The following is a 26356-nucleotide window of genomic DNA, read 5'->3' as shown; positions in this document are numbered from 1 at the left end:
TAGTTGTGGTTTTGCATAACGATTAAATGTTTATAATTGGATGGGCTAAAAGTGCGTGTGGCTGGTTGCCATTTTGCATTACAACCTCAAATTTTCTATATTTATGAAAATACATGAAATTCTTCAATATAGGGTTTTAGGATGTTGTATTTATTTGAAAGATTGCAGCTTTTTTATGGGTTGAATGGGAACACTTTGATGAATACTAATTTCAGTGCATATTGTTATAATTGGTATACAATATTTGCTTAGATATTGTTAATCATCAGATAAATAATATAATCAAAGATTAGTTCAACAAATGAAGTCTAACTGTCTGTCATTCGCTTTTCAATGTCTATTCATTAATTTTAATGTAAATATATGTAAAGTAAATAGTTTTTTTATGGATTTATTTGTCTATTGATGAAAACATTAACATGTCTGGCTGTCTTCTAACACCTGTGTTGCCAATAAACATATGTTTTATCCTATTATATCCCCTCAATAATTGGCTATCTTAGGAGTCTAAAACACAAAAACGTTTTCCGTTTTTTCACTCATTTTCAGCTGAATGCTTAAATTTGGAAATCTTTAATATATTATCAAATACTGTCTTTTAAACAACATTCAAAAATCTTTTCTTGACATTGAATAAAGCAAACCCCTAAGAATCAGTCATGTTGTTGTGCAATAATTTGATAGAAATCCAATTTATCATATATAGGACTTTTTGCCAGACCGATTGAATTAAAAAAAGCTTTCATTTAGGCAGATTGTTTAGTCTTTCTCCACCTCCAAAATGGTTATTGTGTAACTCATTTCAAAAGTTAACATTTTCGAAACATTCCGAATCGATCGTCAATGTCACGTGTGACGACGGCTTTATCTTTGGGTTTTTTATTATTAGAGAGGGTCGGGATGTACCCTTAGGATCTTCACCATAACAGGTTAATATTTCGTATGAAGCCAATTGTCCAGATTTGAGATGATACTAAAAAAATTTACACATGCAGTCACATTGCTTTTCATGAAAAGATAGGTGAATCACAAAGCCTGCACTGATTTGTACCAAAAACACACATTCGAGTCACTTCGCTTTTCACGGCCTCAATAAAGGGCAATCATAAAGCCTGCGCATCGTACATCTCAAAATCTTTACAGATTTTTTACCAACGTTGCTTAAAACATATGGGTGGTTTATAATGAAACCGTAAGTACTCTAATATCGCTATTACTTCTTAATTTTTCCCTGTGACAGAGTAATAAATCTTATTGTCCGCCTGAACCAAATATTGGCAAGAGAATTCCGATTCAACCCGAAAAAATCCTTTCCAACCGTGTTTTGGCCAAATAATTGCCTCGTTCATTCTCAGCAAAGCCACCATGAACATTGTGCTCTCCCAAGTTCATTTATGGCGACTCCCTAACTTGCCTCATAAAATATATAAAATATATCCATTGCAGTATCGATAGTAAATATAAGCCTAGTTCAGATGATGCTAAAATTCGATACCCAATTTTCCCTTATACTCCTTCCTGCAGGCTGCTCTTGAGAAACTCCAAAATAATAAAATTATGCTAACACTATAAATTTCGTACGAAACTAGCAACATCTTAACTGTTTAAAAATTTCAACTGCATCTTTTTTTAGAAGGGGGCCAGATGAATTAGGTATTTCTTATGTCGTTCTGAGAACCCGAGGAACTTGAATGGCGCTTGAAAATTTAGTCCAGGGATCATTACACTGAATTCTCATGACCAAAGCATAAAAATCTTCTGATTCGTCAATATTTATGTGATTTGTATTAAAAAACAACATTAAGTCTTCCACAATGTGAAATTTTTACGACACAGCAACCGATATTGAAAGACCATGACAACAATTAAATGCGGAAATCTAGAGAAACTCCGTAACTTGGAGTGTTAAAAGTCGTAGCAAATTGTTACTTATTTATTTTTTTACACCTGATACCCTTGAAAATATATTTTCAGAATTAAAAAATATTTCAAGTTAAGCTGTGTTGAATGTTTACTTGAAGTTTAACTAAATCAATTCTGAAATTCGATACAGCACAAAAATATATAACATTATTTACAATATTTTAACTCCCCGAAGTATGCTTTACATTTTGTATATAATTATGTATTGCTTAAACTTTATAAATAAAAACATATAACTAGTTTTAGTAGAACTTATTTTATGTACGTATTTTTGTGTCTAAAAGAAAACTGACTATTTAATCATAAACTAAAATAGGTGAGCATCCTTTTTTATTATAAATGTTAAATTTTTATATAAGTTTTATGAATATTTAGTAAAGTATTTCAAATATTTGTTTGTGCTTGTTAGAAAGTTTCTAAAAAATGCAAAGACTTTTAAAAAATAATAAAATATTTTAAGAAAATATTTTTTTATAAAATATTTGTACCCAGCAACATTTGTTTTAAAGAACGGATTCAGAAACAAACTGTGTTAACTACATGTTTGAAACATGATACAGTATTGTTTAACAATTTATTTTTCTTTATATAACAAATTTTGCTGTGTTAAATTTTTTTTGTAGAATGTTTATTTTTTTTCTTTTGTTTATGGAATTCTCTGTGTGTTTAATTAAGTATGTATTTCTCAAAATATAAGTTGAAATGTATGAAATTTTCTACATGTAAATATTTCTTTAAAAAAAAATCATTATTTACAGAATAAAAGGTCTAGTTACTAGGAAAACATTTTCTTTATTTACATACCATATTTACTTTAGAAGTTTTATATTGTATAATATAAATTTTGAAAAAATTAATTGAATATACTATATAAAACTAACCGCATGCATTTTATGTTCTCTTTTTTTCTTTTCTTTCCATTTTATTCTTGAATATCTATGACATTGTTTTTGCTCAATAAAATTCAATAAAACAAAAACAAAACAACCAATAAACTCGACACACACATCCACCCAATATGTGGCCTACAACATAATAATAAACAACAAAAAAAATATATATAAATTAATTAAATTACAAAACAAACTAAATGTGTTTTTTCAACTTTTATTATTGTCGAATGAATGAAAATGTTGCGTTTTAAACTAAATTTTGTGATGATATCTTTGTTTGTTGTTGTACAAAAAAATAAAAAAATTAAATAAAAACAATTTGAATTTTGTCATAAAAATAAATTGCATACACCAACACACACACAATGACACTCACACACTACAATATCCTTCACACATATTTACAACCTGGCTGACAAACAACAATGATCTATGGGTAACAACGGAAACGGAAATATAAACACTCAATTTTAAAATATAAATAAAAACACTAAATAGCTGCTGTAGCCGCTGCTGCTATGCGCGGTGTGGCCATACAACGTGGACATGTCGGTGTCGTCGGTGCTCCCTTCAATCCAGCTTTAGCTGCTGCTGTAGCCGCCCAGCAACAGCAACAACGTCATGCAGCTGCGGTCGCCGCCGTTGCTGCCCACCAACAACACCAACAGCAACAACAACATTTGGGCTTGCAACAGGCCTTACATGCCCAATCGACGGCTAATGCGGCAAATGCTGCCGCAGCAGCTGCCATGCAACAACCCAGCGCCCAGCAACAATTACAATCCCTCGCTCAATCGGCCTCAGCACCAAATGCTTCCTCGGCTGCTGCCGTTGCGTATGCAGCACGTCTTTCCACCGCTCAACCAGCTCAACCCACAGCAGCCTCAATGGCTGCGGCTGCCAATGCAGCAGCTGCTGCTAATGCTGCGGCAGCTGGTACCACATTGCATGGATATGCACCGTAAGTAATTGCATTTATTCAACAAATTAAAAAAAAAAACTATTTCAAACATTTAAATGAACAACAAAACATGCAAAAGAAAATGAAGGAAAAATGTAAAGTTTTTAATGTTGTCAAAAGGGGAAGAAGGAAATTAAATTGAAATTTTAATTTAAAGTTTCTATAACAAAATCTTTTAGTTATTGGCCAATGTTAAAATTGTATAAATTTTGTTAAATATTAAAGGTCAAATTAGTTATCCTACGGCTTTAGATCTTAGACATTATTAAAGACTTTTATAGAATATTTTGAATAACAAGTACTTGGAAACTACTATAATTTTTTAAAGTTAACTGCTATTCATCATGAATCTGACTTGAAAGCCTCTGACCAAACAAATAAAAAGCTGTTTTTAGCAGACTTCTCACAATGGTCCTCTTATATGTCGATACCACCGATAAAATATGACTCCGTTTCCAATATTACTTTATTCCAGTAAAGTCTCTTACTCTGAAGCCATTTTTTAGATAAAAAGGCAAATACTAGTTACTGGGAATTTATACAGATAAAGTTGTATCTTTATTGTATCGATTTCTTAAATTTAAGTAAGTTAATTCCTCTTCTACATGAAATTCACATGAAAGGCCTCTGGCCTAACAACTTAACAGCAATTTTTAGTATAATCTTGGTTTCTGAAACTTCTTACAACGAGGGTCGTTATATAAACCTCCGATTAAATTAGCTTCTGTTTTCAAGTAAAGTCTCTTATCCTTGAACTATTTTTAGTTGCAAAGCCAATTAGTAGTCACTGGGAATTAGATCTGAAGAAAACGGTGGTGGAAAAATGATTCATAAGAACTTATACATACAAAGATGTTGATTAAACAAACGTGTTTTAATTTCTTAAATATGTAGTAGCCAAACTTCCGGTACTCTTTTCTAGGTATCATCCGTCCGTTAATACTATCTTTTAAATATCCAAAATCTCAAACACTTTAAATTAAGGCTTGGACAAATCATTTCGTATCCATATCATTCAAAATATAATTGAAGTCTAGTACTTAGTAATGCCCTCCACATATTAGTTCAGATTTGAGTACTTCAATTCAAATTTGAGTATATAGCTCTAAATTATAATTTAACATACTTTCTTTCTACGACTTTGAAAGATTACTAATACGTTAGGTTAGATTTTGTAGTGACACTCCTGGGTTCTTCATTATGAGACCAGTTGTGATACCTTGCAAAAATAGTTCGAAACATTACCCAATTCAACCGTATAATGTCCTTAACCAAACCATTCGGGCACAAGAACGAAGGCATTTATGCTTCTGTTGTCCTGGAAGTATCGCCAGTTTGTGAAAAATGGGAACCTAACATCCCGAATGTCAGATTCGCTAGTGCTGGAGAAAAAGTCAGAGAAAATGCTTAACCGTTTCCTCATTTTCATCGTTATGACAACTTCTAAAGAAATTGAGAAATGGTAGATTCAATCGCCTGGAGTGCGCACCGATCACTAGTCACTGCAACTATATTCCTTAGCTGAACCCGCTTCTAAGAGCAAAGTCCCCCTCTTGCACAGAGTATCTGGTACTCCTTGGTGCCCAGGTATCGCTTAGAGTCCAAGTGTATAATGTCTCGCCATTTCGTTTAGAGATACCCATCATTCCAGGAACAAGTTAGATGTTGTATGTAAACCCCTAATAGATTTCAGGGCAACTATAGATTTGAATATTAAGCCCGCATATCTGATAAAACCTAATAGATTTCTGGCAACCTGCCTATCGGTATACCTATATATTTGAATATCTACCCTGCATATCCGATAAAACCTAATAGATTTATGGCAGAATAGGTATCGGTATAGATTCTAATACCAACCTACCTCCCTATAGCACATATAACCATAAGTGCGAAATTCATAAGATTTCCATAAACGATTAAGGATAGATGACTTTCAGAAGAGCATTCCACCAAACAAGAGCGCGAATCTATGGGCTTAACCTTATTTTCAATGAGCCATTGCTTGTAAAAAGTACAGGATATTTCAAATTTATTGCAATAAAACTCCATATTCTTATCATCAAAAGAGATAAATACCTGAACAGTAACAACTCATGCAAGAATTGAATTCTAAAAAGAAGTCAATACAGTTCTTTATCAAAGAGAAAATCTTAAAATTAAATTTTATACCCTTCACTATGAATGGTAAGGGTATATGTATATAAGTTTGTCATTCCGTTTGTAATTTATACATATTTCATTTGCGACCACATACTCTATTTATATTATTGGTAGGCAAATATAGGCATTTAATTTGTGTGCTTTTTTGGGTAAAAAATAAAATATCCACAACAACATCAAGCAACTGAATGAAATGTGTGTATTTTTACGCTCTATTACGCTCTTATGTTCACATTCGGGTTGTTTGACGAAAATCATCGCAACCTGAACAATATGAACGCCTACCATGGATTTATATATTCTGGATCGTTATCATTAGTAGAGTTAAATACACTGATTTAAGTCTGAGATAAACTAAGCTTAGCTATACATATCAAGTCTACGATAAAGCAGTAGAACACAATAGCATACCATCGTTAAATTATGTAATTAGTAACCTAATTGCTCCTCCCCTTTGCCTTTAAAAACTTTACATTGTCTTCTGTACTAACATTATTTTTTTTTTTTTAGTTTGTAGTTTGCTTTACTAATATTTATTTGTTTTGTAGTCTTAAAAAGAAATGTTTTTGGGTTCTTTTTTTCAATGTAATTTAATATTTAGCACATTTTCAATGCTAAACCAAAATAACCATTAATTATTTTTTTTCTCTCAAATATTACTGCATTTAAACAAAATTTAATAATAGCTTTTTGTTATCGAAAAAATTAAAATAAAAAAAAAATTACAAGTAAATTTAGTTTGGTTATTGAAAACGATCATATAAAAATTAATAATTTTAAAAAGGTTTTTGTGTGTATGTGTGTTTTTTTTTTCTATCAGAAAGCATGTTTGGTAAACGAATTTTTGAATTTTACAAAAAAAAGAGGGGTTCTAGCTAGAACTACGTATTGTTACATAAAAATAATGTCACTAAAGCTCACCGCCCCTTTTTTAAAACAACTTTTAACACCCATATAATAAAACTATAATAATTTCGTATATGAATTACATATAAACAAAAAAAATATTAGCTTAGTTACAAACCATACAATTATATAAATCTACATTGTACTAAAGCATCTTTTTAGGCTTAAACTATTAATAAATAATACTACATATCTACTCGTACAAAACATATCTACATAAATATATTGATTGATAATGACAATTATATTGTTTTTGTAAATAGCTGTAATATTTTGTTTTTTTAATTTCTCTCTTACATAATCTTATTGGAAACAGAAACAGTTAATTGTGTGTGTAAATTTTTCAATTATTTTTCTTGGGGACCCACCGTATGCATGTTAAATTTTCTCGCTCTTTCTATAAAAACAAAAACTTAAAAAAAAACACCAAAATCAATACAATTCATTAAAAATATTAAGAATTTTGTTTAAAATAAAAACTGAACTGAATGGTCTTCTTGTTTGTGTATAAAGTATAAGAGAAATGTTTTTTTAAAGCAAAATTAAATTTTTTGGTTTTTGTTTTCCGTTTTGAACAAATATTTTGCATACTTTTAGGCGCATGTCAGTGTATGTTTATGAACAACAAACATTTTGTTTTAAATTTATTTTGTATTCTTTTGTTTTTGTAAATTTTGTGTTATTTATTTTTTGTTTTATAATTTTTATTGCGGTTTAAAGATTTTCTTGTTTTTTTTTTTTGTTCTATAATTTAAATAAGTTTTTTATATTTTATTTGAATTTAAAGCCTTTAATCTTTAATACGTCAATTAAGTTATAAATGCTAATCCTTTATTATTATATGCCGAACAAATCAAAGTATTACAAAATCGAAATTAATTTAAGGACTCATGTTCGATTTACCATAAATCATGCTATTGACGCAGCAGCTTAACTCTAGTTTGCGATACAAAACATTTATATTCTTAAAAATCATAAACAATTTTAAGTTATAGTTTTTAAAAAGCGTTTTTATCTTTTGCGTATCGTTTTTGGAACGTGCGATTGATGTGTAAGAAATAAAGGTTTTTCAGTTGGTGAGGTGGGAGAGAGCAGCTGATAAAAACCACATTTGTTAAAAGGAATTTTGAAATATTAAATGTAAAACTCGATATGTTGCGTTCTAATGACCAATCTGCGGTATATTATGAAAATCTATAGATTTGAGAACATGTTATGAATGTTTTGGTATTCACCTATTCTGGGATATCGATTATATTCAGATATCAAATATTGAAATAGACTCCAGATCTTTACGGCAGATATCTCAGTTTCAAAAAGTTACTTTTTAAGACGATTTCTAAGTGATCGTGTTTTTATGGTTGAGATTAATTGCTCCAAGACCTTTTTTAATACATGGTTGTCAAATATTATAAATAGCATAGTAGCGACTTGACCGTTTTATTAACCCTTCCTTCATCAATTGTTCTTTTTTAGCGATGGCCAAACAAATATACATAGAACCATGATTAATTGCCTCTCAAGTCTCTTGAAGTTCCTCGATCGTTTTTATTTAAACTTAAAATAGACAAAAGTATACTTTGACGATTGTCAAATAAAACTGTATTCTAATGTCAAACCTCAAATTCAGTGTAAGTCACATGAAGATCTTCCAACATTATTAATGTTTTCGATTCGTTTTGAATAACAAAAAATCACAAAATGTTTCTTAGTGCACCATGATCGGCACCGTCCCGTTTAGTTAATCTAAGGCAAAAATAATCAAAACCCGCGAAAGGCAATATTTATGATATTCCATTTTTGTCTCCAGCAACATTTTTAAGGTGTTTAAGGTATTTCAAAATATTCCAAAACATTTTTGTAATAATCCCATTCATGTATTGTTATTTATATTTTTCCTCATGGTTCTAATCTTCAATGATTGAATGAATCCAAATGATAAATGTTGATGTCAGCTGTGAGAGAATAAAAAGTGTAGGAAGTTCGGATAGAACGATGTCAGTCAGTAACCTTTAAACAATCTATAATACGATTGATGAGATCCCATCTACATACCAGGAAGTTATTACCAACATCTTGAGACATACCTTTCAAAGCAGGTGCACCATGGGCAATAGCAGTCTCTATAAAACAGTTTGAAAATATCCAGTGGATCCACATTATGTCCATACCTCTCCAACAGATCTTCCGTACAATTTTCAATTTATTAAGCCCAGTGAAAAAGAAGAAGTGACTTTCTTATCACGGATATTTTGGGATTTTTTGATTGATACTAGCCAGGACACTACATTGGAAGTCCATTGCACCATGATATAGGTTGCTGGTTCCGTTGAAATACCTACAATATTCATTTGCGGCCCTATAAAGTGTATATGTATATATTCTGGATCTCTATAATTTGAAAAGTCTTTATACCATTTGTCATGAGTGGCAAGGGTATATATAAGTTTGTCATTCCGTTTGTAATATCTACATTTTTCATTTGCGACCCCACAGAGTATATATAATTTAGATCGTTATAGATAGCGAAGTCGATATAGCCATGTCCGTCTGTATGTTGAAATCAACTTTCCGTAGCCCCCAAATGACTTACATACATGATTCATACATCAATATGTCGGGAATTCTTTCGGCTCAATTGCTATTTAAAATCGACAAAATCGTCCCACAAATGTCTGAGATATAAGGAAAAAACCGGGACAACCTCGATTTTTGCCTTATTTTGTATATATATCTGGATTACTAAGTCATTAATATAGACAATATGGATATCTAATGATAGATATTTCAAAATCTATTGCAACGATGTATATAAGGCTATAGTAAGTTGGACCTACAATGGGTCAAAATCGGGAAAAATATTTTTAGCCCGAATTTTTTTTTCATAAATTCTCTTTCCCAAAAAAAGTTTTTTTAAAAATTTAAAAAAAAATTTGGAAAAAACTTTTTTAAAAACAATTTGGAAAAAAATGTTTAAAAACCATTTTTAAAAAAAAATTATTTTGTTTAAATAAAAATATTTTTAAATATAATTTGGTGAAGGGTATATAAGATTCGGCACAGCCGAATATAACTCTCTTACTTGTTGAGTCCTCAGATAACCTACGGTATTATAATTTTGGATAATGAATATCAGCAAGATCGATTTAGAAATTGCTGACTACCTCGAAATCTTGAAAATATGTTCAATATATAGACAATATGTATGTTTAATAAAAAGTATCCAAAGTGTAGCACGATTTAGAAAAACATTTTGAGAATAATATTTGTTCTAAAAGAAAATTAAAAAGAAAACCTTTTAAGTAGTTATCTAGTTATTGTATATACAAGTTTAAATTTAGTATATAATGAGACAGGTTCGTACTCAAATACGGTCGCAAAAAAACAGTTTGCCTAAAAGTTATTTTTTCACTAATGTCAAGAGTAAATAAAACAGTTGAACATAGCACTCTTACTTTATTGGCTTTGAATTCATTCCAGAGTCCCTCTCAATCATTAGGTCTCCATTGATTGCTCTAAGATCAAATTTCTGAGTCACATGCAATTTTTATATAATTCCAATCCGGATGATTTTGAAATTATTTTTGTGCTCTTGTCGTTTTCTCTGTGTCTTGAACTAACAAAGCAAACGATTTTAAAAACTTCAACGAATATTCAATTTGTCATATTTCTCAAATATTGTTTGATCAAGAATAACTTGATATATTGGGGAATAAATTATTATTATTATTAAATGAAATGTTTACCTTTTTGTCGAGTCTGTCTTGGTAATTGATTTTTTTTTCGAATATTAGGTTTCACTTGGATAACGTTTTATTTAAAATGTATTAAAATTAAAGTTTACTTTTTGGAAAAATTATCAAAATAAATACATATAATTTCACAATAATGTTTACGATCTTGGAATAGCAATAGAGAACGAATGAATATCAATAGAGGAGCTAGCTTTTAGAATATTGTTGAAAGTAGTTTTAAAATATCACTAAACATCGAAGATTACTGGCAATCAATTGTACTTTGATCTTCAGAAGAAAAAGGTTAACCACTTTAGTTGGATTTTGCGTATATTAGAAAATATGTGCAACCAACCTGCTAATTCCATATATCCATTGATTTAGCGCCCATTAATGTGTAATGAGATAAACTGTTACACTTTTATTATGGAAAATTTTCATAAAAACAGAAATTTTGAAGATCCCTTTTTCAATAGCTCTCTCCCCTCTCCTATTTATACCTTATAGTTTTTTCTAAACCAACAAATCGTATCATTTAATACGTTTATTTTATACTGATGATTAAATAAAAATAAAAAAAAACAATATAAATATTTCAAGTTAAGTAAATTAAGCAGTGATAATGGTGATCCCTTATCAAATGAGCGAATGTGACATAATGAATGAATGTGTGAGATACAAAGTACGTTTTACCAAATGTAGGTCTATAAAATTTAGGAAATACCTTTTTTGCCAGCTAAAGATAAACAATTCGAAATGTTAAATTAAAAAAAAATAAACTCAAAGATAAACAGTATTAAATGAATTTTGCTTTTAAGAACTCAGATCATTTTAGATTTTTTTTTTGTGTCTACAAAATGTATAACGTTAAGTTGAGAAGTTTATGATGAGTAAAACCAACAAAAAAACATTTTTCTCTTTTCTCTCTCTTGAACTTTTTCACAGTGTTTACTTTGATCCCTACTTAGCAGCCGCTGCAGCTCAAGCTCAAGCTCAAGATCCCAATTTACGTTTTCAGGTAAGACAGATAATTTGTTAAATTGTGTTTTTTTTTCGTTTAAAAAGTTTTACAAATTTTTTTTCAAATAGCTGAATACAGGGCTAAGTTTATAATAATTGATATAGTTTTAAGTATTTAAAATTAAGTTTATTAAATAAACAAGAAATAATAATTTAACTTAAACAAAAGACTAAAAATAAAATTTTACAGGCAGCGAAACCGGTCACAGAAGTTCCAGCAGCACAGCCAGCCGCAATTATAAATGTAATCATTGTTTTATATTTATATAAAATCTATAAACAAAAATTTATAATAATTATTTTAATTAATTATTAATTAACTAAATATTTATTTACAACTATCATTTTATTTCCGTTTTGTTTGTTTGTGTAACTATTTTAATAATTTCATTCACCTTTTTGGTCCCCTTGAGTATGCTTCATTTTATTAATTCTTTCTTTTTTTGGTTTTTCTTTATTTTTTTTTAATAATTTTTTTTTATAGTCTTGTATAAAATCTAGGTTTTGTTAGTAATATGTTTTCTTTTTAATGTATATTTTTTAACTTAAAACTGCTGATTTGTTTTCCCGGTTGCCCTTGATTTTATTTAAATTTTTTCGGTTTGAGTATAATTGTTCTATATATTTAAAAAATTTTGTTTTTCTCTCTAGCTCTATGATACTTACTCTTAATGTCGAAAACGTTTATTTATTTAATTGACTTTTAATTATTTATTTCAATAATTAAACTCTACATTTGTATTTGTTGTTATCTTATTAGTTCTAACCATATAATAATATAAATCAATTATTATGCCTCAATTGATTTTAGTTTGTTCTTTTTTTTAACTTTTGTTTTTCCGGCTTATTTAAAATACTGTTTAACAACAATATTGTATTTTGTAAATTATTTTATTTTTGAAACATATTTCATTTTACTCTCACTGTGTGAACTCAGCATTAAAACATTTATACCTTTAACGCTATATAAACTGTATGGATAAATGTATAATATTTAAAATACTAAGTGCAATTATTTAAGGTATATAAAGTGGCTTAATCTGTTTAATTTTATTTGGTATTGGAATAAGCATGAATACACTCAACAAAATAATGCAATTAAATACAGAAACACTCAATTAAGCAACTAACCTATAAGACTCCTAAGCAAATGAGAACAAAATATGGACGTCTTTCACAATAACCTTAAAATTAGTTATTCTTAATTTATTAATTGTAAATTAGAAAAATTTTGAAATTTTTGTTTTAGAATTTGACAACCAAATCCAAACCATGCTAATGGATATTGAGTGTTTGATGTCAAAGCACCAATATTATTCAACCTTAACACTATACGAGGGTTACTATTTATGTTTTGACAATAAATAAAATATTTTTTTTTACCCTGAACGAGGTAATTCCTAAATATGTACATTAACACATTAAACACTTCTTCGAAAGAATTGAAGGTGTAAGCTGTAAAAGCTTTGACTATCTTGTTTACTTCTAAAGCCTCTAGTTTGAGTCGACTTTCAAAAACTCGTGATTGTGAATGATACTTTTTTGTCGTTTGCTTTTCCTTCTTCACCATTTTAAACAAATGGTGCTTTGTTTTACCAATTTAATAACTATACTTAGAGATGCATCCTGAAATTAACGATGATCGCAATTGATTTCTAAACTGTTCTTAAGTTTAATCATCTGGAAAAAACATAATCAGCCCAATTATGAATAAAAATTCCCCGGGAGTTTTTTCCCTTTTCTCATTTTTCCTATTCAAATTCAATGGGAAAAAACTCCCGGGGAACAAACTCCCGCGGAATTTTTTATTCATAATTGGGCTGAAGATATCATTGCACGAAATTGTTCACGATCTTGGAACTGCAATAGAGAATAAATATTAATAGAAAAGTTATATAATGAATAATATCTTCAAAATTTGAAAATTCTTCTGTCATGCTTCTCTCCAACTGCAGCATAGGTCCTCTACTATTTTTTGCCAATGGTTCTTCTTCAGATTTTTGAGGGAGCGATCGAAAAAAATGTTGTAATAAATCTGAAGCTTCTAAACTACTGTAGAGGAGGACATAGGCTTTAAGAAAATGAAATTTTTGATCACCCTGTTGGAATACAAGATGAAATACAGGGTGTCAAAGTCGCCCACCTCTTGTTAGATAAACCATGTACTGAAGTTCACAAGATTCAGATTTATTATACTACTGTGGAGCACCAGGTCGCCAGCTGACCAGTTGGATTCCATCCTAGTGCTTGTCGGGCTATATATTGACAAGATTCGAATTGTTGCAACAAACTTTGATCTGTCTACATCGTGGGATTTTTGGAAGAAAGAGGTGAATTATCCTTGAAGTTTTTAGTGCGCGAAATACTTTGATTGGCCAAGATAGTTGCAGTTTTAAAATATCTCCAAACTTCAGAGATTACTGGCAAGCAACTGTACTTAGATCAGAAGACGGATGAAAAATGAGAAAATTTTGTTGGCCAACTGTTTTCAGGCTCAAGGCCAACTGTCCTGAAATGTTAATTGTAAGTCTGTGGAACTGTCTATCAGCTAATCATCGATATTTTCAACGCAACAACCGATTGGGAGGAATGTGATCTTCGAAATTCTTCCATGAAGATGCACGATCACGAAAAATGCCCTGGATAGTGCTTTATCACCAAAAGTGTAAGAAATTGATCGGCACACTATTGTTGAATGAAATTGAACGCTAATCTTCGTTATCATTAAGGAGAAGTTAATTAGAATATTTCTCTGAAAGCGTAATATTAATGTCAAGTTTTAAAATATCTCCAAACATACTAACAAGCAATTATACTTTAAGCTGGACGCTTTTCAGAAGAAAAAGTTAATCATCCCTATCGTGAAAAACATGTGATATTTATGTTCCCATGAAATATCAATTTCCCTCGAAGGCAAAATTGCTATCGTGATATTCCCCTAAACTTTTCATTCACAATAGTTGTTTTTGTTCGTAACAGCTGTTTATTGTTTACAAAATTCCATCTAAAAATTTTACAACATTGATACTTATCAGCTGAACTATATTTAGCTAGAAAATAATAAACCATTGGTTTAAAAGTTATTCTTGAAATCGATCATTTTAAAATCGTTCGATTTCCATCACATACCTGATAAATAGTAACCCTCAGAGATAATATTGCACTTTTTCAAAAAGAAAAACCCACAATACGGTTTATATAGTGTTAAATGTATTACATTAAAATATACACAAAAAAAAAACCCATTTGATTGTGCATTTATATTTTCCAACACAAAAAAAATGTTTTCTCTGTCATACGCATTTTTATTCCTCCATAAAATTTTTCTGTTGAATTCAATTTTGTTTGTAAAATGCTTGTACAGGAAAAAAAATTTTGGTTTCTGTACAAATTATAAAAGTTTTTCTTTTTATTATTTCCCAAGAATTGTAACGATTTCATTTAAAAGCATGATGCTGTTTTTTTTTTATTTTTTCAACTTTCATCCTGCCATCCATTTTTTACTTTAACAACATTTTATTTCACCAAATTTTTTTTTTGATTAAATATGTTTTTTTCACCATTTTATTTCATGCAAATATGATGACAGTTTTATTTTTTTGACTATTTCGCTCTTCCCCTTTTGATTTCTTTTCAAAGGCAAAACTTGAAGTTGTTTATCCTTTCATTGAGAAAAGTGATGAATTTTAAATGACCTGCTTGAGTTAAAGGAATAATCGAATGAATAGAAAAGAACGAATGTATTTTTAGTAGAGGAAACATTTTGATATTATGTAATTTGTTTATAAAAGACTGGTTGTGAGCAAAGACAAAGTATATAGAGATGTCAAATTTGACGTTTCAAAAATTCAAAATCAGATGATAGGGTAGTTCTCTTAAAAAGGGAGAACAATATCTGTGATGTGTTAAAGCAAAACGCTATACACAATGCGAATATGGTAGACAAAGTAATGTAATCAAAACAAAGAAATAAACAAAACAAAACGATGAAAAGGGCAGTTTATAAAGAAAGAGACAAATAGAAAACGAGATTATTTTCTGTCTCGTGACGCCTCTGTATACTTTGTGGCAAAGATGACACGACTATACAACAGCTAGAAAGATAGGGAGATATTCAATGGAACTCATTAAAAATATAAAAGCTGCTTAATATTTTATAAAATAAAAAAAAACTGGAAATGTTCTTCCTTCCTTTGATCATGACAACTGTTACAATAGTCGCTGGAAGTAAAACCCTTCCTCATCCAGCATTCCCATGTCATAGATCTCCGTTTTAACCGGGCACGAGAAGCCAACCACAAATATCAAGTCCGTATAATTTACCTGTAATATACCAACTCCAGACTAAATCCTGATAATAAAGTCAGGCAAAACAGAGTCGAATATTTAAGTGTTCTGGTTCGATTAATATTCCTTTCTCCCCCTTATCATGACAACTCCGGCCACGAGAAGCCTCCCGCTAAATCGTCCATTTATATTGCGGGAGTGAAATACCAATCAAGTGGTGTGTGACCTATGGTTAAACCCAGATAGGCCAGCCAAGCAAAGCATAGTCGAATATTCAGGTGTTCCTTCCTCCCCTTATCATGATAAATCTTCCCATAATCCTCATAGCATCTCTCTGACACAATGACAATCCGTTTTAACCGAACACGTACGACCAATCACAACCAGCAAGTCCTTATAACACCGCTAAATTGTCGGCATACATTGTAAGAGTGATCGGTCCAGATCGGCCTAAAATATATAACATTTCGCTATCTTTTCATTAGAAATTCCAAATATTGAAAAATTTTACCTTTGACCTTCACGATTTAATGGTTAACGTTTTCCGATTTTAGTAAAACTTTCAGACCACATTTAAAATTACATGGACTATAATATTCTGAATAGGTTTTACTTATAATTTATAACAGTAAGGAAATTGGGCTCATTAGCCAAAATATGGACAACAAATTTGTTTTTCTTGAAAATCGCAAAATTTAAATCGCAGGTATGGAAAAACTGTAAGAGGTATTGACATAATTTTTTCATATTTTTATTCCCTATTATGATCTCAATAAATAAAAATGTGATGATCAAAAAATTCTGAAATTTGTTTAACAAAATTTTTAAAAATTTAAAAATGGTCGAATCTCCACAGCCGTTAAAAAAATATTTTTTTTTGGCCATACCTGCGAATAGGTTAACGGTGTCCTACGAAGACAAAAACTCATACACAAGTAAATAGTTTTTATTTTAATTTTTCTCGAAATATGTTAATTTTTTTCCTAAATTTCTTGTTCAAGTGGCCTGAGACATGTTAATGGTCTGGCGAATTTGTAATAACTTTAACATTTTTTAACCAAATTTTGTCATTTATATCTCATTACAACGATAATTATTTATACAATTCGATTTTTTTGCATTCAATTGCAAAAGTATTTATTTAGTAGCAAAATTTTTAAAAACTGAATTTTTTTCCGAATTTTGGCGATAATACAGTTTTTGGGTCATTTTGACCCAAAGGAGATACAGGGTTAATTTCCAAATTTTTTTTTTTTAATGTAATATTCATTAATATAAATAAATCTACATACATATTTCTAGAAAACATTGCAGAAAGTTAACTAGTTTCACCTATTTATTTCATATAAATAGAACAATTTTGCATATATTTGAACTTTGACCTCGACGTGCGTCCAGAAATCGTTGTCTGATTTGGTTCAAATTTTCAGCACTTATCTTTTAGGCCTGGTGTCACAATATTTCACCCGGCACTCTTTGAAATCTAAAAAATTAAAATCGGCAGTCACTCTATTGCATAGAAACTTCTACTTTCCTTCCATTTAATGCCAATCGATTGTTCCATTTTTAACAAATTTTCTTCAAAAGTTGGAGAAGTTCAGATGAAATGGTTCAAAAGTTCAGAAACTGATATTGCAAATTAATTATTCATGAATTGACTTCCGTTGAATGCCACATAATTTGAAAATGGCTTTCTCTTATCGATTGTTCCAAGTAAATTTTTAACAAGAGAAGTTCAGTCGGTCCATAGTCTTTAAGAAGACATAGTTGCATAGAAATCTTGAATTATGCTGGATTTTATACCGAAACGATACCGGTTTTTATACCCTACACCACCATTGTGGAGAGGGTATTTATCATTAGTGCTGATGTTTATAACGTCCAAAAATATTACTTAACACCCACCTTAAAGTATAATGATCGACTCAGAATCGATTAGACAATGTCCATCCGAAAGTCCGTCCGTCTGGCTGGCTGTCCATGTAAACTTTGTGAGCAAAGTTTTAGCTCATTAACTCAGAGTAGGGTATTATATGATCGGGCTTGACCGACCATACATTCTTGTTTATACCAATATTTAACAGTATTTGGTGTCAGTAACAGCTGTATTTTTTATACAATATTTAATTGGAATATGAAGGTACATATCTATAGACAAACTTGATTTAAACGAATCTTAATCCTCCTTAAGTTACTTAAGGAAAATTAAATGTATTTAAAATAATGTTAGTACACTTAGGATAGTAATGGAAACATCATTTGTATAATTTATAAATCTCTTGGTCAGTTTTCCTTTGAAATTCCACCATTAGTTTACACTAATTGTCACAGTAGACTAACAAAATGTCATTTCAAACTTTTCATTTTATTTATGTTATAGTAATTGCTTTAATTTCAATTAATTTACTTTTCATTTTCATTACTTTACATTAATTTTTTTAATATTACACTTTATTATACATACTCATAATAATAACACCAAAATTTCCTCACAAAAATACTACATACATATTTGATTAAAAACAAAAAACTAGAAATATCAAAAAATAAGAAACGAAATTTACTTAAAAACTTACAGCGCCGCACTGTGACAACGCTAAACAGTAACCCACATACGATCAACCGCATACCGGTACCACAGAATGTTTTGGTAAAAATAAAAATCTACATGAATTTGTTGTTTCTTTCTTTTTAACATTTAGTTGTTAGTGTTAGACAAATTACATCTAATGTTGTTGTTGTTGTTGTTATTGCTTTATGTTGTTGTAATATAATTTTATTCCTTCCTAAGTTCTTTGACTTGTTTAGATTTTTGGTTGAAAACGTTCACCCCCCAAAAGTATTCTATATTTTTTAAGCTTTAATCAAAATCTAATAAAAAAATTTCAGGCCAGCATGTTGAATTCTTTTTATTGAAACTTAAATATTTTACAGGTGTTGCTGTGTGTTGGAATTTTAGTTTACAATTATTTAATTATTAAATTACTATTAATTATGTATTAAAGGAAATTTCAGCTGAAATCTCTCAAAAAAAAATCAAATAATTTTGAAAATATTTTATATTTTATATAGCATGTATTTTTATTTAATTTCTGGTAAATTGTTTTCGTTTCTACTGTAAAACCTTGTTACACTATTTTTATTGAAAAGAAGAAGAAAAAAAAAGAAAATACTCGTATAAAGGTTTTGGTTTAACGTCTATACTCATTTATTTAAACGTACTTAATTAAAAGCGCATTATTTTGAAATTATTTACTACATATTTTATAATATTTAAACAAAAACGCACCTAATTTACATTAATGTATGTAATGTTTGTCTGTCTATATGGATTGATTTGATTGATTGATTTAAAACAAACAAAATTAAAAATTTTTTGAAATTATCTTCTTGTACTAGTTTAATGCACCCCCAAAGTTTTGAAAATCAAGTGTTGATTTATTTAACTGTCATTGTCAGTTACATTTACCGCTATGTTCTGTTCTATATTGTTTTCTTTTTTAAAAAATATTTTGGTTCTCTTTTTTTTATACATACTTTGAGATGAAACATTAAATTTGTTTGTAGAGTGTCTGTAATTGACATGTGTCAGTTCATACATACAATGTTTTATCAGTTGTTTATGACCTGTTTGATTAAATCACACACTAATATTTCAAATAATGCTAAATATATATATATATCTATATAAATAAATTATTTGTAAAATCTCACCTTTCTAAAAGTATTCTGTTTCTATTTTTTTACCTTTCTTTGGTTGTACTCTAGTAGCAGCCAACTGAATTTGAAGTTTGTTAATTTTTGCCTCTTTTTTTCTTTTCACTTTTTCAACGAATTTTACAGGCTACTGGTCCTCTGTTAAAGACACCCTTGTCTCAGGCTCAACAAGCTTATGCTACTGCTGCAACTACATATACTGCTGTGGCAGCTAGAGCAGCTTATGGTGCTGCAGCTGCTGCAGCAGCTCAGCCAGCTTTGGCTGGTTATGCCACCGTTGCGGGGTAAGTTTGCCACAATAAAAAAACAGATACCAAACTCAAATCGACGGCTTACTAACAAAATTAACAATAAAAATTGTTGTTCGAAATATTCTTTATTTTGAAAATTTTACTAAAACTTTAATCAGTTAACAATTTCAATTCAAAAGCTTATTTATTAACAAAACTTACTCCTAACATAAAAATAATATATTAATCGTCTAAAAGACTTCAGATTTTCAATATAATCCTTATTTCCATTTTTATTTTTTGCCACAAAATTAATAAAAAATTATGTTGTTCAAAAGCTCTACAATTTGAAAATTTTAATCAATTCACAATTTGAAAAATAACGATTATTTTACTAACAAATCTTACTCCTAACATAAAAATAATATATTAATTGTCTAAATGTCTTCAGATTTTCTTTATAATACTTATTTCCATTTTTTTTTTATTTATTTCGATTTTTATTTACTTTTAAATTTTTTTTAAATAGCTAAAATTGCTTTTTTTACCACGAATAAGGAGCTGCGTAAAATTGTGTATTGGAAAGTCGTTATATGAATTTCGATTCGCAGAATGCTGCTAATTTGACATTTGCTAATTTTTATCGATTGGTACATGTTAATTTTTAACCTATTCTCTGAGAGAAATTCAGACGGAATACTCTGTCATTCTCATATGTACTTACACAGTATTCAGATACACTTGTATGTAGGGTTTCTAATCGGGTAAATTTGGGAACTTCTTTAGAAGTTATTGTAATTTGTTGCTAATCGAATGTACATAGTTAGATTAAAAGAGCTTTCGATCTACATAACTTCCCAATTTTATTACGTTATCTTAATCCGTTTGATAACACAGGGCAACAAAATCAAAAAAAAATTTAGAGGCTTTTTAAACCACTACACAATTTTGATGTATTGTGGTTCCAGTAGTATACATATATTCCAAATTTTAAGTTCTATTAAGAAGTTTTTTTTTAATTTTTTTTCTAAAATTGCGAATTTTTGTAGATGTTTCTCCATGATATTTTTGTTACAATAACTAAACATATGTAAAATTTACACTCAAAGAACACGCTTGTACGCACATACAATTTTCTGAAAATAAGCGAATTCACTTAATTGTAAATAAATTCGAAAATAAAAAATCGATTTTTATGATCGATATCTCATTTTGTTCCTATTACATGTGGCCTTTCGATAATGCAATAAATATAATAACAATTTCTGCCGATTTCGATTTTTCATGATTTTTTTTAAAACAAAAAAAATGCATTTTTCACGTAAAAAATATATTTTTTACTTCAATTTGTTATTATAACTCCGAAACTACTGAGCCGATTGAAACGCAATATATATGTGAAATTTTGTACATAGCATGGGGAAAATGTTTTCAAAATTCAATCAATCGAAAGAAGAACATTAACTACTCAATTTTATGTATAGCAAACCAAAAAGTAAAATTTTGTGAAAATGAGCGCATTCACTTAATTGTGAATAAATTCGAAAAGAATCACTCGATTTTTATGATCGATATCTCATTTAGTTGCTTAAAGCAACAAACCTGAACCATTTCTGCCGTTTTCGATTTTTATGAGTTTTTTAAAACAAAAAAATTAGCTATTTTCACGTAAAAAATATATTTTTTGCTTCAATTTGTTATTATAACTCCGTAACTACTGAGCCGATAAAAAGGCAATATATAAACAGATGAAAGGTTATGTAAATTGGACTAACCCTTTTTGAGTTATCATAAATTATGTGGAGAAACATTTTAGAAAAAAAAATTATTTTGTATACTTGTATAGGGATGTTTATATAAAAATGAACGCCTGTTCAATTCGGTCCGTCCCAAATATTGTATCCTTATCATTTGGTTTTTATTGATTAACCAAATGAAAAGGATACAACTGGGGTATTCACATGTCCTAATATATTATGATAGTTTAAACAAATCAAAAACGTTCTAAACTAATAAGACTATTTCGTCCCCTCAATAAAACAATAGTGTATAAGCATATACACCAGAATCTACGTATGTAACTGATTCTATATATGTGAATTTGGTGAAATTCTACTTCTACAAAGTGGGTCAAAAGATCAATTGAAATATTACTTTTGTTCTAGATCTAGATTTTAAACTCAATTATTTCGAAATGGCAAACAAATTATATACTATTGTTTTATTAAGGAGACGATTTGAACTATGTTTTTTGTTTTGTCATAAAATAATATTTTTTTTGTTTAAAACACAACAACAACTATTATAATATATTAGGACATTATGACAATATGAGTAATAACAGACCGTGTGAATACACCAAATATATTTAACGGATTTTTGTATATGAAATAACTCATTGTGAAGTGGTGTATTCAAAAAAAAACAAAGATATACAACTTTTAACACATCTTCATTTATTTTTCTCTGTAAAAGTATTTACAAGTTATAGCAATGAATTAAACTCTATAAATATCTGCGTACATAGCAGCACAGAAAACTTCATTAAGTTCTTTAAATTTAACTATTATATGTACCTTGTAATCACCAGCTAATCGTGGATCGGGAACAAATGCCGACATGTCTGTTACAACACTTAAATTAATTTTTTGCTGTAAATTGTTTAAATACATTATTAATTTTTAGCATAGATTTACATACAACCTAATAATTTATTGTAATACCAATATAACATACTTACACCTTTATAGAAAGGGCATTTTCGATGTTCTTCGGGTACGTCCTTCAGTATGTTAGACCAAATTTCATTTCTATCAAATAAATACGTACACGCATCCTCATGGCCCAAATTGTAAATGGTACTGACCCAATTATCTCGTGTTTTCCTAAACGTTTGAACACTAACTGGATTCTATTTAAATAATAGTTAATATGTAATTGCAAAATACGTATAACATTCTTACTTTTGCCAATCCTGCGTCTCGAATAGTTTTAATCTCTCCATTAAGATAGACTGATCCATTCGCAAAGGTTTCAGTTTTCAAATTGGAAATGTCTAGGTAATCATCGATATAAGTATAGCCGTCTCCATCACACGGAGAAAATATTTGCTCGTCTCTAATTACAATTTCGTATTGGTGGGCGAGCTGTAATTTTAAATTATTGTTTGTTGAAACAATTTTATTAAGAATTTCAATGTACTCACAGTTGTTGTTATAAATATTTGGATCACGAAACCTTTTAAAAATTCGTTCAAAATCATTTTGACATTTAATACCTAATGATATTTGAATTCACGTATTTATATGTAGATTGTGGAGCAATTAACATTTTTTTAACATTAAAATTAAAATTTTTAACATTTGTTTATGAAATTATATAATGATAACATTACTTAATAAGTAGTTGTGAATATTAATTATAAGTTGTGATTTAACCAATATATTATAATAACAGTTATTAGTTAAAATTGCGATTTATATCTAGATCGATAATTATATCTAGACCGAAAATTTGCATGTTGGGTATTTCTGATTAGTTTTCACCCATCAGCTGTTTGTTGTCCAAAAAAAAATATATATTTCAAAATTCTATTCTCGTGATATCTGATAATTGTTTATTTGCTCAACATAAACTCAAATCTAGCATTTGCGAACTGCAGACAGTTGCAAAATATGCCCATAATTTGTAATCATCGGTATATTTATATCTATAAAAAGAAAAAAAAAATCACTTCACTCATTGTGAAGTGGTGTATTAAAAAAAAACAAAGATATACAACTTTTAACACATCTTCATTTATTTTTCTCTATAAAAGTATTCACAAGTTATAGCAATGAATTAAACTCTATAAATATCCGCGTACATAGCGGCGCAGAAAACTTCATTAGGTTCTTTAAATTTAACTATTATGTGTACCTTGTATTCACCAGCTAATCGTGGATCGGGTGCAAATACCGATACGTCTGTTAAAACATTTAAATTAATTTTTTGCTGTAAATTATTTAAATATATTATTAATTTTTTAAGACATTTTTTGTTCAGAGAAATGATTGATGATAAATTTGCACCAACCTAATAATATATGAACCATGTACAATAGCGTGTCTCAAAAAAAAAAAATTTGTTGGAGCTCAAGCATAATTTGAAAGCTTATAGGGTAAAGTATTTTTGAGATTTTTCGGAAGAGGCTTAGTGGTCGCTCAAGTCGACTTTTTGCCAAAAATCGGGTTTGTCGGCCTTTTTGAGTTTTCTTCATAACTTTGTGAAGACCCACGATTTTCATTACTTTTGGGGACACATTTTTAAAGAAAAATTTCCATGCTTTATTTTTGTGTGCAATGAATTGGCTCATTAATTTTACATTAAAATTTTTCGTAATTTTTCCATAAATTTTGTAAATAAGACTTTATAGCTTATAAAATTTTTATGAAAATGGAAAAAACTAACAATGCAGTTTGAAAGATCAATTAATTCTTAATAATTTAGGGACAACAATTTTCTTTTAAAATATACCAACATTTTTAAGAGATTTGTGCTCGTTAAAATGATTTTCGCAAGTGGGCTTTGTATGGGAGCTATGACTAATTATGGGCCGATCGTTATAAAATTTCGTGACATGACTTTTGTATATATATAACATATTTGTATTGAATTTTATTTGAATATGAATATTTTTAAGAGATTTATGCTAGGTAAAGTGATTTTCAGAAGTGGATCTTATATGGGAGCTATGACTAATTATGGACCGATCGTCACAAAATATAGTAGGCGCGAGTTTAGCTTATATAAAACTTATTTGTGCTCAATTTGGTGTAGATATCTTTATAACTAAGGCAATCGTATGGGGGCTAATAGAAATAATGGACCGATTCCAACCAAATTCAATATGCTTCGTTCAATTGGCAATAGGAATGCTTGTACCAAATTTTATCTTTGAAATTGCGACCTAAAACACTATGGTGTTTTAGGGTATAAAAATCATTTTGTGTACATAAAAGTTTTCGTTTGCTTTATATAACTCAGGAACGGTAAAAGCAAATTCAAAAATGGTTGTCTCTAAATTATTAAGAATTAACTGATCTTTCAAACTGCATTGCTAGTTTTTTTTAATTTTCATAAAAATTTGAAAAGTTTAAAGCCTTATTTACAAAATTTATGGAAAAATTTCGAAAAATTTTAATAAAGGGCACCATAATGAGCCAATTCATTACAAAAACTAAAAAAATTTGCACACAAAAGTAAAGCATGGACAGTTTCTTTTAAACTGTGTCCTCAAAAGTAATGAAAATCGTGGGTCTTGACAAAGTTATGAATAAAACTCAAAAAAAGCTTTTTGGCAAAAACTCGACTTGAGCGACCTCTAAACCACTTCCGAAAAATCTGAAAAAAATCTCAAAAATACTCTACCCTATAAGCTTTCAAATTATGCTTGGGCACCTATGAAAACAAGAAAAAATCACGCTAATGTACCATATATAATGCCAATATAACTAACTTACACCATAATAGAATGGACATTTTCGATGTTCCTCGGGTACGTCATTTAGTACATTAGACCAAATTTGATTTCTATCAAATAAATACGTACATGCATCTTCATGACCCAAATTGTAAATGGTACTGACCCAATTATCTCGCGATTTCCTAAACGTTTGAACACTAACTGGATTCTATTTAAATAATAGTTAATATGTAATTGCAAAATACGTATAACATTCTTACTTTTGCCAATCCCACATCTCGAATAGATTTAATCTCTCCATTAATATAGACTGATCCATTCGCTAATGTTTCACCTTTCACATTGGAAATGTCTAGGTAATCATCGATATAAGTATAGCCGTCTCCATCACACGGAGAAAATATTTCATCGTCTCTAATTACAATTTCGTATTTGAAGGCGAGCTGTAATTTAAAATTATTGTTTAATGAGACAATTTTGTTAAGAATTTCACTTTCTTTCAATACACTCACAGTTGTTGTTATAAATATTTGGGAGATTAGGAAACCTTTTAAAAATGCGTTCCAAATCATTTTGAAATTTAATACCTAATGCTATTTGAATTATCGTATTTATATGTTGATTGTGGAGCGATTAACATAAAATTAAAAATTTTTTAACATCAAAATTTACATTTTTAGCATTTGTTTATTATATTTGATAAAGATAACAATATTTAACGGGTAATTGTGGATATTAATTATAAGTTGGGATTTGTGCAATACATATAAGTAATAAATATATTATCCAATATTTAATATAATAACAGATATTAGGTAAGATTGGGATTTATATCTAGATTGGCATGTCGAAAATTTGTGTAAATTGTTCAAAACTTATTAGTTTCATGATCGGTCAAACGAAAACATTATAATCATAGGGTATGGATATGTTAAAATGACCACAATATGATACAACAATTAACAATAATAGATTTAATAAATGCATCTCTGCTGTGCATATGTTCATATGGGTATCTGTGATTAGATTTCCCCGATCAACTGTTTGTTGAGCAAAAA

At 29.2% G+C, this 26356-nt stretch overlaps 1 protein-coding gene across 9 annotated transcripts in view; it reads left to right on the top strand.

The window, feature by feature from the left end:
• The window catches only part of Rbfox1 (RNA-binding Fox protein 1), a 512165-nt gene that overhangs the window by 480309 nt on the left and 5500 nt on the right, over positions 1 to 26356 (top strand). For 4 of the 9 annotated variants that reach the window (XM_065503146.1, XM_065503152.1, XM_065503147.1 and 1 more), the window contains 5 exons: positions 3315 to 3777; positions 11526 to 11598; positions 11791 to 11844; positions 18466 to 18537; positions 19731 to 19888. In XM_065503146.1, the coding sequence (XP_065359218.1) occupies positions 3315 to 3777; positions 11526 to 11598; positions 11791 to 11844; positions 18466 to 18537; positions 19731 to 19888 (820 nt within the window). Of the gene's footprint in view, positions 1 to 3314; positions 3778 to 11525; positions 11599 to 11790; positions 11845 to 18465; positions 18538 to 19730; positions 19889 to 26356 lie in introns of those variants that run through there. The other 5 variants (XM_065503153.1, XM_065503148.1, XM_065503154.1 and 2 more) reach the window with 3 other exon arrangements.

Source organism: Calliphora vicina, chromosome 3 (genome assembly GCF_958450345.1).
Source record: "Calliphora vicina chromosome 3, idCalVici1.1, whole genome shotgun sequence".
NCBI classification, from domain to species: Eukaryota; Metazoa; Arthropoda; class Insecta; order Diptera; family Calliphoridae; genus Calliphora; species Calliphora vicina.
Note: the sequence above shows the minus strand (reverse complement) of the source record. Positions and strands in the feature narration are given on the sequence as shown.